The sequence below is a fragment of the Panicum virgatum genome, chromosome 1N, assembly GCF_016808335.1.
Source record: "Panicum virgatum strain AP13 chromosome 1N, P.virgatum_v5, whole genome shotgun sequence".
NCBI lineage: Eukaryota > Viridiplantae > Streptophyta > Magnoliopsida > Poales > Poaceae > Panicum > Panicum virgatum.
In genome coordinates, this window is record NC_053145.1 from 62,889,625 (window position 1) to 62,908,909 (window position 19,285).

General features: G+C 43.8%; 1 protein-coding gene across 5 annotated transcripts; it reads right to left on the reverse strand.

Moving 5' to 3' along the window:
- Window positions 1-425: 425 nt before the first annotated feature.
- Window positions 426-17,734, reverse strand: LOC120657316 (separase-like). Of its 5 annotated transcripts, XR_005668125.1 has the most exons (28): window positions 16,926-17,734; window positions 16,666-16,852; window positions 16,472-16,576; window positions 14,806-14,940; window positions 14,360-14,709; window positions 14,095-14,209; window positions 13,712-13,837; window positions 13,320-13,619; window positions 13,116-13,235; window positions 12,814-13,035; window positions 12,620-12,730; window positions 12,329-12,475; window positions 11,877-12,236; window positions 11,704-11,793; window positions 11,296-11,541; window positions 10,970-11,093; window positions 10,051-10,893; window positions 8,779-9,022; window positions 8,580-8,682; window positions 7,866-8,057; window positions 7,727-7,782; window positions 6,277-6,506; window positions 5,940-6,183; window positions 5,432-5,819; window positions 4,799-5,026; window positions 4,027-4,120; window positions 2,498-3,107; window positions 426-745 (listed from the first exon to the last, which is right to left on the reverse strand). XR_005668125.1 is itself a non-coding variant. In XM_039935611.1 (27 exons), the coding sequence occupies exons 1-27, from the start codon at window positions 17,651-17,653 to the stop codon at window positions 2,566-2,568; spliced, it is 6,624 nt and encodes a 2,207-aa protein (XP_039791545.1). In that variant the 5' UTR covers window positions 17,654-17,734; the 3' UTR covers window positions 2,385-2,565. The 5 variants fall into 5 exon arrangements, 3 of the variants coding, with proteins under 3 accessions (XP_039791545.1, XP_039791544.1, XP_039791546.1); XR_005668126.1 differs by lacking the exon at window positions 13,116-13,235 and having other exon boundaries at window positions 16,672-16,852; XM_039935611.1 differs by lacking the exon at window positions 426-745 and having other exon boundaries at window positions 2,385-3,107; window positions 16,672-16,852.
- Window positions 17,735-19,285: the final 1,551 nt, after the last annotated feature.

Consider the following 19,285-nt stretch of genomic DNA (forward strand, 5'->3'; position numbering starts at 1 on the left):
AGCATTAAGGCTCTAACCAACGATTACTCTATTAATTTGTTACTTATCATAACTAATATATTTATAATATGAATCTAATGGCATTAAGTTTGTCTAAAAAAATATGAATCACATGGTAACAATTGTTTTCAAAACCTTTCCTAATGAACTTATAGGATATTGAATTCGGATATTCGTGTAGAACCCCTACCTAATTAGCATGAGACTGCCGTACTTAGGTAGGGGTCCTACACGAAAACAGCATCGTCTTAATTTGGCTATCAGATGTTAACTCAATGCAATGAAATGTACTAGTTTACTAACAAGCCCATACCACCATACGAAGTTGACGAGCTTAGTATGTTATAAGAAAAAAAAATGTCAGCTGCCTATTACATACTATACAATTAATGGCCTCGACATACATTCTCTAACAGATTTCCCTGTGACAACATTATAGTTTTATTCAATGTTCAGCATCATTTTACAACACATGTATAGAAAAAGAATTCTATATACATTCTCTAACAGATTTTCCTGTGACAACATTATAGTTTTATTCAATGTTCAGCATCATTTTACAACACATGTATAGAAAAAGAATTCTATATACGTATTAAGATAGCTCTAGATCGACGACTGATGCATTTCCACAGCAGGTCGTCCAACAAACCCACTCATCCAATCATGGGCTACGAGCCTACGACAGCATATAAATTAGCGGCATATTTGTGCTGGTGCTGAACCGTGCCAAAAGAGGCGTTTCTGTTGGAGTATGTGTGTGTGTTGGCCCATGAGGCCCGGCCCATCTATGAGGCTCATGTAATGTTTACTATATATATCCCACCCCTCTAGGATTTGGGTAATACACTGGACCATTAATCCTCTAGCATGGTATCAGTCGCCTAGGTTCCTCTCCTCCCCTGCCTCGCACCGCCGCCGCTTCCGCTGCAACCCGCGCGCCCCGAGGAGCTCGATCTCCGCCGGGGGCCGTGCCATATGATCCGCGCCCCCTGTGTGCGTCGTCGTCAAGCGTCAGCAGCATATCGTGATGGATCTCACATGTCGTCTCCGCCACCCCGCCCTGGCGCGAATCCACCACCGAGCGCCGCCGGGTTTCCGCGCGGGCGCTCGCCGCCCGCCCTGATGCGGATCCGCCGCCGGGCGCCGCCGGGTTCGGCACGGGCGCTCACCACCCGACCTGGCGCGGATCCGCCCGCCGGCTCCGGCCTCGGCGAGGTCCGCCCCGCCTGGGCGCCGCCGTCGCGGGTCAGCCACGCGCAGAGCGCGGGCACTCGAGCCGCCGCCGCAAGTCCGCCTCTCCCCTCCCGCCGGTAGCACCTCTGCCTCCCCCTGTCTCCTCTGTTCTCTGCCCCTCTCCCTCTCCACTGGTGTCTTGGCCGTGAAGGAGGAGAGAAAGAGATAGGGATGAGAGGGGCTGTGCTATGTGCACCCCAAGGGTCCTACACGAAATGCTGCTGCTGTGTATCCCTTTTGCGTCGCCCTGCCGTTCGTCGTCGTTCATCGTCGACAACCCCCGAAGGACGAGGTTGTTGCTGCGCCTTCTGAGGCTGCAGCGACGACGCTCGTGATCGAGCCTCTACCGCGGACACCGCTGCCTTCGCGGTGGTGGGCCCGCCTCGCCTGGCACCCACACGGCGCTCCTGGAAGACCACTCGACGCCCAGCTGACCGCACCGGCACCTCCGACAGGCCACTGGCCCCCCTCCCCCCGGCGCCGCCTGTCGGCGACTCAGCGCCACCATCGGACCCGGCTGCCTCCGACAGGCCACTTGACGCCCCCCCCCCCCCCCCCCCCCGGCGCCGCCCGTCGGCGACTCAGCACCACCCGCTGGTTCTCCGGCCACCACTCGGCGTCTTTGGTCGACCATCCTGCGTCGCACGGGCTGCCACCCTCGGCGTTCGATCCTCGACGTGCTGGCACTCGACCCGACTTCGCGCCTCCTGCCGCTCGAGCGCGGACACTGCCGCCGATGTCGCTGAAGAAAGACGTCTTCGCCACCCCTGTCCTAAGCGCGACCTTGCTGCAAGTTTGCGCCGTCGCCACCCCTGTCCTGAGCGCAACCTGGCTGCACCTTGCACTGTCTACCATCTGCACCTGAGCGCGACCCGCTGTTGAGCTCGGCAAGAAGCTGCTGAGTTCGTGTCCTCGAGCGCCCCACGACACTTCGGATCTGCGCTCTCCTCCACGGCTTCAACTACGACTACGACCACCTCGACTTCGGCTACCTCGACATTAAGGGGCTATCATCTACATAAGTCTCCACTCGAAGCATTAGCACTGCTACAACTACGGGGGTATTGTCCCCAAGTTTACTTTCTTTCATGTCCAATCTTGAACTCCACTACGCCGGTAGTTCAGACTGTGGGAGTTGTTAGAGTATGTGTGTTGACCCATGAGGCCCGACCCATCTATGAGGTCCATATAATGTCTACTATATATACCACCCCTCTAGGGTTTGGGTAATACACTGGACCATTAATCCTCTAGCAGTTTCCATCAACACAATAGATCACCATGCTATCATTGTGGCGAAAGCCATGCCCGATACTGCCACACTTTCGGTCATCTCTCGTCTCCTGTCACAGAATCAGTCATTACTTTCTTCCTAATAATTGTAGGCACGCCGTAACACACAGGAGATGCACCAATCAGAAACGGAAGCCTGCAAGCCCGCCTAGCTTCACTTAGATATGAAGCTATTCGCCGCTGCCTGCAGCTGCAGCACTTGGTACTATCATTTATTTGTTGTGGCTTCTTCCCTCGCGTGCCTCTTCTTCTTGCCCTACCATTATCCTTGGAAGCAATATTCAAGGATTCGAATTCTTGTGTTAGCAGAGAACATTTGGAGCAACTGTTGTCATCCGTGAAATTTTCTCTCAACCATGAATTGAGCAAAGCTTTACTAAACCGATCGATATCCTTATCTGAAACATCCCAGAGGTTTGCAATAATAGCAGGGGACCCAGCAAATAAATAGGACAAAGGGGCCCCTCGAGGAGCATAACTCCCTTTGCAATGAAGTGTTCCACTGCTACATCCCATAAGAAGAGCAGCTGCACAGTTATTTAGCTTCTCGATTTCTTTCCCAGAAACGTACTGTGTACCTGCAGCAATGTTAAAACTAGTTAGACCACAGAATAATTATGTTGATTCCACCGTCCATTGTTGTTATTGTCCACATTTGTATAAGAGGTATCTGAACAATACACAAACGAAAAGGTGTATCTGAATTGTACCCCATGTGAGGCTTATACCAAAAAATAGAGAAATTTGCAACCCATATGTCACTTTGAATTTGAGTGGTCATTTTCAACAAAACGACTTAAGGGGTTGTTCAAACGTACTGTTCAAGTTATAAGTCATTTTACACTTTAAGACAAACTTTAACTTGCTTCTGCTGTTTTTGCACTTACTTCATCAAGATATATAATGAGGGGGAGAGAGTGTACGAGTTCAAAAAATGAAAGAGTATAATCATTAGCTGAGGATAGCATTGTCATTTTAACCCTTTATTAATTTGTGTGCCCAAGTCTAAAACGAGAAGTGATCACTTTTGGTAGTTCATATTCATGACTAATTGCATATGGCACCGATCGTCAAATCCATCAGACACTTAAAATAATATTCTTGGCTGTAGCACAAGCAAATTAGTCTCATTGCCTATGCCAGACATGTCATATAGCCCAGACCTAAACAGTCTAGTTTACTACACTGTGATGGAATATATTCGATAAAGTTAGGACCGTAGGGTGCAGAGCATTTTGCTTAAAAGAACATCACTAGCTATGCCGGTACTAGATTAGTCAATGGTGATGGAGCCTGGGTAACACAGTTAAAACATCTTTGCAACAATGCATCAGGTTCCCAGAAGAGAAAAAATTACATCAATTCTAAACAACATAAGGTGAAACTTCACCTAGCTCTGCAACAAATTGAAGAAATGAAATTTTAAATAAACTAAGACACCAATGCAAATGACTGACAAAATGAAAAAAAAAATGTTTTTATCTGTATAGGGCATACCACTTCCATGTCCAAAGTATAGGAAAAGGTCATGATTTGTCAAGGCCAAGACCAGCTCTTTGGTCTTTTGTCCATCCCAAGGCCCAGCCATTCCCTGCACATAATCATTGTGTTGTTCAGTTATATGATGCGACAACCGACAATGTAAATCTACCTTCTAGCATGCAAACGAAAGGGAACCGCAATAATGACAATTCATGAGTTCATGGACCATAAAAACAGATTAAGGCTTTATACTAGATTGCCGCATTCACATTCAATAAATCCTTACATTTATGCATTATGTTTATTAGCATTTAGTTGGAATGGGTGCTATCCAATGGCACAATTTTTCTTTGCCCCGAGGTGGCTTAAAGAATTTCTAAGATGTAGTATTAGTTTGAACTAATCATAAGGACGAGAATCACAATCCTCACCATCCAAACATACCAATATACGTGTTGCCACTAAATAAGTGCTTACTCCTCCCATAGTACAGCGCCATAGTTTTGCAAGACAAGGCTCTACGCCTCTACCATATACTCCAACCAAACCATCAAATCTAGCTAGTAAGTCATTTCTCTTTTTTTTGAAATATCTTAAATCTAGTATGTTACCGTTCAAACTTTTATTTTGAACAAAAATAATATCAGGTGAAAGCAATTTTGCCCAGAGAGAGATTGGTTCAGAAAGGAGACGATTTTCTAATTTTTGAACAAAAATACTATCAGGTGAGAACAGAGATGATTTTCTAATATCATTACTAGTTAGGTTTTGACAAATTATGGCTTACCTCCCACTCATAGTTCCTGAATAACTCATGGAATTCTTCATGTGTGCTTCTCAGATCACCACTAGGATTCAACAGATAAAATGTGTTGGAAGGATCGATAACAGGAAAAGGAGGGGCTATGGCACTGTCATCTTTGTTTCGAGATAACGCTAAAAAGATGCAACCCATTGACGGCATACGATAAACTTCTTGATTCCTTAATACAGGCAAATTCTCCCAGGGAAGCATCTGCAGTTGATAATTAAGGCAAGTGAGGTCAGTGAAGATGTATAACACTGCTAAACAAACAACGAAATAAATCACAGAGGGCAACATATCTATTATAACAACAAATGAAGCTACAATATAGCCTAGCAGCAAGCAATGCTAAGGTGACTAGGAAATTTATTAGCCATTCAAACAGATCTCACATCTAGTTATCAACCAGATAGCACAAAAAAATGAAATGGACCAAGTCAAGACAAACAAATGATAACATCATCAGTGATATTCAGCCATACCAGCAAAATATGCAATCAAACAACAATTCCATCTAGAGCTCTAGACTTGCAATTCAGATTCAAAAAGTCTTAAGATATAAAATTAGTAAATCACATAGGAAACAGCTAACACTAAAGCTATTTTTCTGTTCACCTGCACATTGACATCAAGAACTAAAATGACTGGATCTCTATCAGCCGGCTCGGGTAGCTCATATAGGGCATTTGTTATTAAACATTTGAGTGTCTCCAAAGCTTCATCCTCAATCTGGCAGGAAGAGAAAGCTCTAAGTCTATCTTTCCCACAGCACCCTCCCCTTCCAAAGTAACCTTTATACAAAACGAGCTGATGAACACATTCTTGAACTTCATCCACCGATAAAGCACCGCCAATGATAGCCTTGATGAGCGTTGGATTAACTTCCAATTTTGTTTCCAGACCAGTTATAATACTTGCCGAGGCTGCATCAATGTCTTTATCAGATAATTGGTGGCCCAAGAGAAGGCATTTCCAGGGTCCAAACCAAGATTTTTCCATGTTTCTGTTCAAAAGTATGAGATGGTAGCAGAACAAAGAAAGATTAAGATACATTCCTATTTTGACACTATTCCAACAACAAGTGAGCCAATTTGTGGTTTGACATGAGCTTAGGTAGCCTTACTTTAGTGTGCAATCAAGGTAGTTGTTGAGCTTCATTCTATGCGACCACCACCTGACGTGATCAGCTTGCACAGCATTTGTTGTGATCGTTGCACTAGAGAGGGATACAAAATTCTCCTCGAGTATATTTTTGAAAATTGGGGCCACATAGTCTGTAACTGCATAACCCCAAGGGCACTGCCACTTCTTATCAAATTTCATTGGATTGCCCAAATCTTTGATGGAAGAATCAGCAGATTGCATTTCTGTTAAGCAACAATAAGTAAAAATACAAAATACAAAAAAATCCTAGACTTAGTTATATTACTGTATGCAATCACAATATGCAATCTACACACCTTCTGAAATTGCAATCACTGGAAGAAGCATCGTAGTTGGTTTGCAAGCTGAATCAAACCTTGAAAGCAACATCCAAGCGGGAAAAGAGGAAGGAAGGAGAAGAAATTCCTCGAGGACATCAACATAATCTCCTCCAATCATACTAATGCACACAACTGGTACATCTGGAAGCTTTTGGAAGAACTCTATTATATCTTTCTCAATATGGTTTATGTCCATGGATGGAAACCTGATTAAGGAATTTATAGTTTAATACAACATTTAAAAATACATAAGATCAAGAGTTCAACTGTTATTGAAATGTTGGATCAAGTCAATTTTTGACCCCTCGATTCTTAGATTTGTATTATTTTGACTTTTTGAGCCCCAACTCTAATAGCATTTAAATTTTATCCCAAAATCCTCATCAACTGTTAAAAACAGTAAAATCTGTACCCCGAGCCCATCAGAAGTGGTTTGGGTCTGAAGTGGCAACAGGTTCTGAGTCCATGATGGCAATTTTTGCCATGTCAGCTGTGACATGTCTCCAACTTAAATACACCAGTTGCTGTCTCCCTCACTTTCCCTTTCTGTTCATGGGCTCCAAGTTGGTCGTGCTCAACTTGTCCAGTAACTGCCTCACTGACGTGCTGGAGCAGCTGCACCTATTGGAAGACCAGCTCGTGTAACTCATTCTGCTAGAGCTCAGCAACTTGAGCAGCCTTGCAGTCCTCAAGCTCAATAAGAACAGCCTCTTGGGTAGCTCAAGGCCTGCATGTGTTTTCCTCTAAGGCAGCATGTTGTCCAGCTCAAACCCGTCATCTCTGGGCAACTGCACCAAGCTCTACATGCTGGACCTGCCCAAGAAATGGTTCTTTGGTGGAGTACCCAACGCCCAACAGGGTGATCATTTTACAGAAGCTCAGCAAGTTGCTGCCACTACGGAGCGTGCTGTCCATACCACTCTCGCAGAGCATCCCGGACTGTGTGCCACTGTTCCATCTCAGGCTCAGTGAGACACCCAGGGGCATCCCAAATGTTGGAATATTCAGACAACTGCGGTGGCGGCGGCGATGGGAGTTGGTGTTCCTGCTGGTGAAGATGGCGCAAGGTGGCGGTGCGGGAGGGTGAGTGTGAGGCACCGGGGCAGAGGGAGAGGAATTGGGTGGGGGAACTCGAGCTCAGGCTAGGGATTTGGATTGGAAAGGGAAAAGGGAAAGTGAGAGTGAGAGTGAGAGGGTAACCAGTTGAGACACACATCACTGTGATGTGGCAAAAGAATGCCAGCATGGATTCAAAATCCACTGCCACGGCAGGCCTAAACAGCTTTGGACAGGCTTAGTGCACAAACTGCACCAATTTTAACAGATAGGGTAAGATTTAAACAGTATTAGAGTTAGGGGTCAAAATCAATTAGACAAACAGAAGAGTTGAGGGGCTAAAAGTGGAATTATTCCTTAAAATTTAAACCTGAGAAATTCTGAGACACCCTCGTGCTTCTCACTTCTAGAATTTTCAAGGGTGCCCTGAAAAGGCAAGGAAAAACAATTCAGTAATATTGGAATACAGCACTATTCTAATCCAGCAATTAACTTGCTACAGTACATACCTTCGAAAACTTTTTCCTGGGCAGCGCTTGAAAACTAGCAGGGTAATGATAATTGTGATAAGCTCCAACAGACATTTGATGGAAATATGCAGCCCAATGACTCAACGAAAGAGATTCTTGAGAACATAAAGGCAAGTGGATGGAGGAACCTGTCGTTGATAACAAGAGTGTGCATGCAAGTAACTTGCAAATCTGCAACCAATTTGCATTTCAATACACAAGCAGTAAAGCAAGCAATATAAATAATGACCAAAGAAAATGATAACCTCACTACACCAGCTGTTCAAAAAAAAGTTAGAATATCCACTAAGCATAAAAAAACTCGACCTGCGAGGGGCTAGCCGCCCCCCGAGCATTCTTATAAGAAGGAGGCCTTCTAACGCAGGCCGAGAAACCCCCCGAACCCCGGCTCTTTCTGACCTTGGGTCTGGTGCCATTTCCTGGAACCGTTACCCGGGCCGGGACCGTTACCCACTGGGCCGGAAAACCGTGACGCCAGGCCGGGCCAGGCTGACTACACAGCCCAAGCTATCAGGAGCACAGCGAGGGGGGTTTTTTCCCACATGCGGGGAAATTCGCCCCGGTGGGGGTTCGAACCCCCCACCTGTGGAGTGCCGCCGGTTGCTTCGCACCACTCGGGCTAACAACCTTAGGCAATATCCACTAAGCATTATAAGTCATTACAAGAACACAAGAGTAAATGACACCACAAACCTCCTGACAAAGTGAGGGACTCTCCCTGGATAGAACAAAAGCTTTGAGCAACCAGGTAACAACATCCGATATTTGTACAGTAGAGAGGCAGCAACAGACATCCCTGCAGAAAGTGATAAAGCCAAGACAATTTAGCAAGCATCCTGAACTGCTACAGCCAGATTGTCATATATGGAAATGTCGCATAATAGCACTCAACCTTGACTGTTCAGAAAGGGAGCCTTTTAGCAAAAAGAAGCTCATGCTGCATAATATTTCTGCATGCTCTAAAGGAAAAAAATCACTAGCACTTCCATCCATGATTAGTCCAACCAAATGAGGCTCATAGGTTTTATAACAACCCTGTGGAAGGGATCTGAAGTACAACAATGATATGCACTGCCAATAGACACTATGGACTTCATGATCCCCATAATTTCCCCTGTGAGATCTCAAGGCTCTAGCTGAAAAAGAAAGACAAGACAGTAGCTGAACCACCATATGGATGAATAAGGTAACTTTAGTAATAGCCAACAAGTAGCTAAAGTACAGACATTTGGTCAAATTTCTTAAGCAGCATCACATGCAGCACTATCATAATCACATGAACCAGCACATTTTGCAGTATCACAAAGTCCTCACTTGATATTCATAGTAAGATTGAGGACTTTTTACAACACCTTAAACTATATTTCCATTACCTTTGAAAGTACAACATGATGGCCCGTCCGTGCTTGTAAAGTAATATACTTAAGACTTCAAACAAATTAAGTAAGGATGTCCTTAGAGAATATCTTAACAATCATGCATAAAATACCAGCAGCTTATCATATTAACTACCTGAACTTCCTAACCAAGATTCTGCCAGCAAATATTGCCATCTGTTACAGTTATATAATTGTTAAATTGGCCCTGATTGTTAGATCAGCCAATACCCTATCAAATTGGTGGTAACCCAAGCCATAGTGACAAAAAAAAATGGCACCTGTTACAGCTGATTTTAACAGCTTCCAGAAAAAGAATGGACAGTTTGTAAAGCCGTACTGAAACTATTTTACTAAACAAGATTTTGGTATAGATAAGCTCGATATGGACCATAACCTGCTAATAAGCAGTATGTTTTATATATTACAAAGTGGAATGTTTTTTTCTCGAACACGCAGGAGAGCTGCGTATCATTATCTTAAGAAGAAGAAAAGGATAAGCACCCTTACAAAACACACACACACACACACACACACACCTCACTACATTAAAAACATACTGGGTTACAATTAAAAAATCAATGATTGGGTGAACAGAAAACATATATTTTTTGCAAGGAGAAAACATATAAAAACAAGTAATTCATAAGAATTGAGATAAACCTAATTAATCGATATAACAATTTTTTTCAGTTTTTGCCGACTTTATTCTTTGTATCTAATATCAAGCCCATGACTGCATGTCTCAATCTTGAAGCAACAGAACACAGAAACATAAAAGGAAATACCTATTTTCAATAGAAGTGACACATGGAAGCGCCGGCGAACACAATCCCATCTGAACTGCAAAATATTTTGAATGCACCCAGAATTGAGTGATTTAACCACAAGACATTTCCAGCAGCCAAACATATTGCACAGGCCATCTTTCCTGAGGTCAATGCTGCCAGGGAAACACTCTGATTCACCACCAACTAAAGCATCTGCAGGCAATCCATCACGTTTTGCATGTACAGTTCGCTTACTGGAGCGAGTCCTAGTCTTTGCATTAGTCTCTGCATTAGTCTCTGCATTATGTTCCTTAGCTAAACGTGATGAATTTCTGGATGTCCTCTTAGCTTTAACATCTAATGGTGGACCTGCTTCAGCATTCGTGATTTCCATTCGAGCTTTCAATGCAGTGAGCTCGTCGAAATGATCAACGGATGCTTGTCTCAACAACACACAAACACTGCAAGGAGGTAGCATACCATCATTTGAAACTACTGGTTCTTTCCCACTACAAACCCCATGCTCAGTTGATACAATAAAATCTTTGCTGCACACATGACAAGCAGTTTTTAGGGTACCAAAGGACCCAGTAAAAAGTTCCACATCGGTGCTGTTCAATTTCTCTATTGCAGATCGGTACATGCCGAAAGCCATAGGCAAATTAACTGTCGACAGTTTCTGGAAATCTTTTTCAAAGCGACTCCAAAACAGATCACCAACTTTCATGTCGACTGATATCTCCAAAGTTAACTTGCACAGCTTACATGAAACAATGGCATCATGTTCTAGAAGAAGATCTTGGGCATGTTTAAGTTCACTATCTGCTTCATCCCATAGCTGTCGCTTGCTGTATAATTGACCTGAACAAAATCCAAGGAATGTGAAACCAAAGGGATGGATGAGCAGAAAAAAAAAACAAAAGAATTATATATGTACCTAGCGATGATGTAAAAGCAATACTGAAGACCAATAGCCCATGAAAATTTGATATCTCTTTTCCAGTCCGTAACAGAACTTCTGCTTCAGTGCCATTACCAATTAATTCGTGCATCATAGCGACCTGAAAAATCACGAAATGAGCATCATAAATAAGGAAATCCTCACAAAGGTAAGTGCCTGTGGCTGTGGTACTAGAACTATCCAACTCCAGCCCACATTCAATGGGCTACGGTAACATACTAATACCACAAATTGTTCTCTGTTCTTTGCTGGTAACTAAATGAGCTCTAACTAAATTACCTTATTCTACACTACTAACATACCTGTAAAGTGCTCTCAAGATAGCATCTAAGTACACTCCATGAAGTAAGGAAAGAATCCCTAATGCTGGTTGAAGTACTGGAATCTGGCCAAATTTCAGCTATTGTTGGTCCCCATGCTTCAAGAGAACCAAAGTCCTGTCCACAACATTGGCTTTCCATATTTCCAGAGCTGCCCAAACTAAGTTTGAATTTCTTTTTTAGGAGCTTTTTGCGCAAATGGAGTGCTTCTTTTCCATACGACAAGGCCTGTTACGAAACTTTGGATGTGTTTAGTTACACGGGAACTAAAATATAGAGCAATCACACGATCTAGAAATAAAATAATTCATAAACACAGAAGATTCTGTGCCAATGTTTCACAGGACTATAATATGGAGAAGTTAAATTGTTGAGTGCGAGAATGATCACCTGGAGAATTTGTCCACATGAAAAAAGTCTTTCTGATAAATCATAGTATATGTATCCAGCTAGAAAAATTGCTTGGTCATTTGAAGTAGCCTGCAAAATACAATATAACAATTGAGAAAGAGAATCAGCGACCATGGTTACTAATTTGATGCGATGTAACTAACAGAACTTACTTCAGAAACCAGAGATAAGGCAGCCTTATTGACCTCATCAACACTGACATCAAAACGTAAGGATTGTTCACAAGATTGAGGAAAAAATAAGTCACTCAGCAACATTCTCTGAAGAAACATAATGAGAGAAGGACGTTCTCCTTCAAAACAGTTTCTCCAAAAATCAGTATGGTGGCAATCTACACCAACATGCTCTGCAACTTTAGAAATAAATTCCTTGTCCAATGGGAGATGACAGTATGCATGGCTAAGGCGCCCACTGGTGAACAGAAAGGAAAATATCTTTTCAAGGGGTAGGTTTTCTTGCTTCCATATCTTTATCATAAGCTCGCACAAGTCAAATTGAAGCTTAAAGCAGCCCTGAGAATGCAAAGTAAAAACGATTATGTAGATAAAGGAAAGTAATTGCATCTCATCATATTTAATAAACTGAATATATGCCATGGTCTTACCTTCATAGCCAACAAATCAACCAGGGAACAAAGAAGTGGTACAATAGTTTGTGATGCCCGTTGCAAGACTGAACCACGAGAAGAATAATCGAAAGTCTCCACTTTTGACCACGAGCTCAATGCACTATTAATATTTTTAAATATTACCTATTCAAAATAATGGCAATGACACTAATCATTATTAGAAAAGGCATATGTTACAACAATTTACTACGTATACAAGGGTGTGTGCTGGTAAAGCGTACTGCACTTACTAAATATGGCTACAAGCCTACAATTTTAGGTGGTTACCTCACAAACAGGATTGCCTTCCAGGGTACAATGGGCATGCAAGCATTGAGCAATAGCCAGTTGATTGATCACAATTGTGTTGCTTTGAGATGAATTCTTTGAGATGGTTTGCTGGTTTGATGAAGAAATATTAGTATAGATATTCCTTTCTGTGAAAAACTGAATAAAAAAGGCAATATGAGATTCGAACTCACCAGTAACGATATGGCTTCGGATAATGACTTGAGGCAGCTTTCTATGTTTTGCACTCCACATGCACGAAGTGCACCAGCCTTTCTGACAAGAAACCTTGATCTCTGCAAACAATGTTCTTCTGAATAGTAAATTTTATCCAAAAGAACATCTATGACCCTTATCTGCATTTCAGTACTGAATTTTGAGCCTCGAGTTTCCATCAATCCATATGCTAACAACTCCTGCAGAAGAAAATGTTAGCCCAAAAAAACAGACCACTACAGGTACACCAACTTTAAACAAATACAATAAAATATGGTACCTGCTCTAGAATTAAGCCTATCAATTTTTTCGGTATGGGAGACAAGCAGTCCAAAAGAGAGTGATACAGAAGTGGTGGACTATCCACACCTTGATTACCCTCAAAATCTTTGCGTGTTATCTATAATTTGAAAAACAAATAAAAAAGTTGCATCAACATATATGTTGTACTACTGTGAACAGCAGGATTCTTTTCAGTCAATACCTTAACCCACAACTTGATCAGTATCAAAGAACTTTCAAAATATTCAGACATGTCGTCATCAGCCAACAATTTAGACAAGCTCATTGCAACAATCTCGTGTGTCCTTTTTGATCCACATCTATGTAGAGTTTCAACCATCTTCGCAATTCGTGCAAATGCATCAAAAATGATATATTTCAACGTATCCTTCGACAAATGCTCCATAGTTCTGTTTCCTTCTGTCCTTGACAATAATCCACAGTAAGAAAACCTGACATGCGCACATATTGCATGGCAGCATAGTTCCAAAGCTTTTGGTGCCTGAAGTACAGCCATGATATTCAACTTCAGTGGTAACTCAGAAATGGTATCTTAGCCATAATAATAGAAATAAAATAAACTTAGAAGGGTACCTCTTTGTAATGCCCAGTATTATAGAGTGTCACTCCAATGTTGCCAAGTGAAGATATCAAGAATTTTCGCTCCTCGAACGTTATCCATTTACTTGAAATAGCAGAATTGATTGCGGCCAGGCTTTCCTGGACTATGCAAGTAAAAGGTGTTAATAAATAATAAGGATGGTAATACAAAGTTAGTGACAGCAAGCAACTCAATAGCCATTCTAAACAGCTAGCATTCACATATAACCAAGGAGGTTTACTATTTACTATATCTACATATAATAGATTGATATTCATTGACATAAAGATTGAACCAGGGATTCTGCAAATGTGCAAGCCACGATAGCAATGTTTGATCAGGATCAACACAAACATAAGAGAAGCATTTAGCGCACCTTGACATCTTTGTTGGTAACAAAAGAAATTTTAGTCGTCGAAACAAGGGTTTTTAGTAATGTTCCACGCTGTTCAAGCAGTCTCTCGTTGTCACATTCAGACATTTTTGTACAGCTGTTACAACACAAGAAAGCACCTTGTGAAATCAGGAATCATTATATTCCACAACAATACATACATAACTCTTCCAGTAAAGCATTGATCCCTAAATGCTCTGACATTTCACTGATTACAGTGCCAATACTAATGGTCTTACAGGCATACCTATAAGCCTTGAGGCTGGAATCGATGAAGTGATGCAGTGTTGTCAAGATAGAATCCATGTTTCCAGAATAATGGATTGCTTCTCCTTCAGAGAAGTTCTTCCAAACTGCACTAGCATGCTGCAACAACACCTTGCAAACAAACTCCATAGAATCTAAGTATGCCAACAAAGATATACTATCATGCGACATCTGTGCCAGTGACCTAACTGCTTTGTCTAAAGCTTGTAAATACTTTTCATTGTTCAGAATGTCTGCAGACAAACAGGGCATTTCACTTCCCTCTTTCTGGGTACAAAAGTATAATCCAGTCGCATAAAGACGAAGGACTGAAGCAGTATGAGAGGAAACCTGTACGTTGCATGAAAATACACTAATCAAAACAACTGTGGCACTGATGTGGTATGCTTAATGAAAATCAAATGCCTAAAGCAATCCACCATGTACCTCAGGGAAATAGCCACCATGTTCGTAAAGTAGCTCTGAAGCTCCAACACATAAATCCCTATTAGCAGAAAGAATGCACCGAGCAAAACATGATACAAATACCAAAAACTCATTGACAGCTTTCGGTAAGTCAGCCTGAAAATAAAATGCATTATATTACAACTCGTGATAAAAGACCCATTGGCCAACATTTATATCTTGGTGGCAGAACGCTAATTAGCTTATTACTGAGATAAGATGGAGAGCTGGTAATAGGAAGTTATTGGCGCACTCAGTACAAACAAAATATGAGATGCACAAGCACACCAGAAATCTAATCATCATTACTTAATAATGTATCAATTTATGTATGCAAAGAATTGTATAATCAGAAACCACAGAGTAGCAAACATTGATAAGCGTATAAGAGAATGAAGGGATAAGATTACTTAAACAAAACCATGTGGCACATGACTACATCAAGTATCAACTTTAAAATAAGAACTAAATTCTAACAGTAAGGTCTTGGTGCTATAATAGGGTAATCATTTGAGCAACACCATCCAACAAGTAAACATACAAGTCTAAACCAATGTATTGATGGTGATAACACAGAGTTAAGGCTCTGTTTAGAACCGCGAGCGGGATAAGAAAAACGCGGCTACGGGTCCGCTTTTGCGATTTTGGGCTGTGCAGTTCAAATCTCGTGTATTGCCTTCGCATGCGGTCGGAATAAGCGCATACGAAGCGAAGCATTCGGTGTATTTTTTTTGCATTTTTCAGGATAAGCACTGCAGACGCGGTCCCAAACAAGGCCTAAGATTGCCTACAATTGCAGCTACCTAGAACCATAGAGGCCTAACTCAAATTTTAGAGAGTAATACACAACATTCTTATAGGTTATAACCTATGTATCTAGCTTTGTGCAAGAAATATACCACTTCGTTTAGTTTTGGCGATTCATGTGGTGCTCTTTTGTCATTTGCAATCCCCAATCATGACTTGCACTGTTAAATTCAGCATGATGCCATCTTCTGAAGTTTGGTGATATCCAGCAATTTTCATCCAGGTGGATTTCTCACAGGAAGGTGGATCTATAGCTATTTTAAGTGGCCATATGAATACATACACTACATGAAATTTGCTATACTATGTGCAAAAACATATCATTCTGCACAACATGTGCAAAGCCAATCTATATTTAATTATCTATTAATCAAAAGTTGTTTACTGGTGTTTGCAAAAAAAAACAGTTGGGATCTGCATTTTAATCTTAGTAAAGAACTGAAGGGCTCCCATGACATTTCTTCGCTGAAATTTTTATTATTATACTGCACCCAGGAATTGAACCTAGCTCAGCTGGTTGAAGTGGGATGTGTGGCCGTGCATCCCAGCCACCAAGGTTTAAGTCCTCTTCACCTTGAATTTGGGTGCCTATTACTTCTTCTTAATCAAGAAAAAACATAGCTCCTCTTAGGTCGGTCTCATTTTCTATAATGCAATGAACTTTTTTTTATTCTTCCATATGTCATCTGTATCAGCACCGCAAGTATACAAACTTGGCTGATGTTAATGTCCATCCAGGAATGCCCTTTAAACTATACCAGTAACTGCACGGTAAAGAAATAACAGCAGACTCACAGGAGAGTATATTATAAGCAAAGGAAGCATCAGATATTCAGATTACCTTTACACATACAACAGAATCAGCTATGTTTTTTAATACATGGAGCAAAAGCTTTGTGCTCCCTCCCCAACTGAAATCTACAGAAGAGCAAATCTTGCGAGCAACCTGCAGCCAGGTAAATTAGTATCATAATAAACCAACCAGCCAAGACTCCTATTTCGAGAATATCGAAAGGCAGCCAATTTCATACTGACACATACAGCTGGCAAACGCTCAATCATCTGTGCCTCCACATACTCTTGTATCGTAGAGACACAGAATTTATGCACCAGATCATCACTGTTGAAGGATGAAGACTCAGAAACAAGGAAAAGGGAGCAGCGGCTCATTGCATTCACAAGAAGCGTGCGATACTTCGTGCTGACGTCATCAGCCGGAATCCTGCACACAAAGCATAAAGTCCATAAACCCACACGGTATCTCCTGTCTTCCAACGCAAAGTTAGCAATCTCACCGAAGCCATGGCTTGAGCTGCTCAACCAGACTGAGCACCCGTTCGTAAGGGGCAGCTTCCTTCACGTTGCCCTTGCTGGCACAATTAGCAAGGCAAACTGTGAGCTCGACCGCGAGGATGGTGACTTCAGGGTCCGCGCCAGCATCCCCAGCGCTTCCAGGGTCCGGAAGGATGATGGGAGCAACGTTTGGAGCACCTCGTCGTGACTTGGTGCTCGTGGTGGGTGGAGAGAGCGAGGAGCGGAGCGCGTCGAGGGCAGCGGTCGCCTCCGCATTGGCGCGAGCAAGGTGGCCGCGCGACTCCAGGCAGCACACGAAGCGGCCCCGCTGAAGTAGCGCAGAGTAGGGCTTCCCCGCGAGGCAGGGTGATATGGCCTCGAGGGAATCCAAGAGGAGGCCGTAGATCTCGAGGAGATCGTCGGAGGCCCCACCACCCGCGTCGCCCGAGCCAGGACTCGCGCGGACGAGCGTCGGGAGGAGCTGGAGCGCGCGGGCGATAAACGGGAGGAATCGCTTCGCGAGTGGGCGGAGGGTAGCCGCGTCGGGTGGCGGCGGCGGCGGCTGCTTGTTCTGCTTCGTCGCCCTCTTCGGCGGCGGCTTGGGGTTAGGGTTTGCGGTGGACAGGTAGGGGGTGAAGGGCTGGAGGTAGGCCTTGAACCGGGAACGGAGGCCGGCATGGGACGACGGGGACGAGAGGGCGGCGAGGAGGTCGGCGGCGGCGGCCTCCATTGCCGTCCGGGGGGTGAGCGGAGGAGCTGAGTGGGGAAATTTTGCGGCCGTGTTTTGGGCGATTTTGGGGGTGGGAATGGGCGGGAAAAGGTGGAGGGGTTTGGGAAGCCCGGGACTGGCTGGGTCACTGGGAACCGTTGGGGTGAGACGGTGAGTGTTGGATCGGTTCGGGACTTCGGCGCTGTTTGGGGAGCTTTTCTGCTGCTCCAACAAGCTGGAAAAGTTTCCAAACAGAATTGCTTCTCCGTGAAAAGTTTCAAAAACCACAATTACACGCAATCTGCTTCCTGCGCTTTTGGCCTCTGCCTCCTTTCTCCCCTCCATGCCGATTGCTCACATGCCGACCTCCACCCTGCCTCCCTCTCCGTCGGCCGCGCCCAGCCCCTCATCGGCCGCCACCTGTAACGAACATGGCACCATTTATGCTATTTCGAGTGATTTTGGTGATCGAATGACAACACAACACTTGGACTAATATGATTGTTAAGATGATCATTCTCAAGCCTTTAGGTTCAAGTGATGACAAAGAGAAAAAGAAAATAGGCGTAGCAAGGCCCGAAGGGCAGCCCCTACGGGGGTTCCGCTCGGTGCATCCGACGCTTGTCGGAAGAACCGACGCCATGGTACTTTGGTGCAGAAGGGAGTCGAAGCCAAGTCAGCCTATAGGCACCGGTTGAACCGACGGGTCAAAATGGGGCATCGGTGCATTGGTCGTCCTTTGTACCAGAGGCGATGTCAGTGCCCAGGAGAAGTGTCTTCAGCACCGGTTCAACCGATGGGGCATCGGTGCATACCACCGGTGTAAAGACGTCAGTGTCCAGGAGAAGATTCCTTCAGCACCGGTTGAACCGGTGAGGCATCGGTGCAAAGCATCGGTTCAACCGGTGGTCTCTGCGTCAGCCGTCAGGAGTCCAACGGCTACTTCGTGTTATGAGTGACCGGATGAACCGACGCTACCCCGCCAAGAGGCATCGGTTCTTCCGGTGGTACGCAGATTTTCAGCTAACCGTTGGAGCAACGGCTACAAGACTTGGTGGCCTATATATACGCCTCACCCCGGCCATTTGAAGATTGCTGGAGTTGCTGGACATCCCACACACACCCAAGAACATCTCCAAGCCATACAAAAGCATCAAGATCATATCCTTAGCCCTTAGCACACTTTGAGAGTGTTGTGTAAAGGATTAGCTCTTAGTGAGTGAGATTGCAAGGCTTTAAGCCTTTGTGCTGTGGTTCTTTAGCGAACCAAAACAAGAGCTTGGTGCGCCGGCACCTTGGAGTGTGAAGCTCGCCGGCAACGTCATCGACCCTCCGACTTGGTGTGGAGCGGCGACGACACCTTTGTGCGGGGGACGTGGAGACCCCCATCCTTTGTGGAGAAGCTCCTTAGTGGAACCTGGGGCCAAGGTGACCGTGATTGTGTTCACGGAAGAGACTTGGTGGCCGAGTAGCAATACTCTTAGTGAGTGCTACAACAACGTGGATGTAGGTGTGCCTTTGTGGCTAACCGAACCACGGGATAAACACCCGCGTCAAGAGTTTGCTATCTCCTATCCCGCTCTTTAAGCTTCCGCATTTCATTATAGTAATTTGTATCCTTTACTTTCATAGAATAGTTTCTTGGTAGCAAAG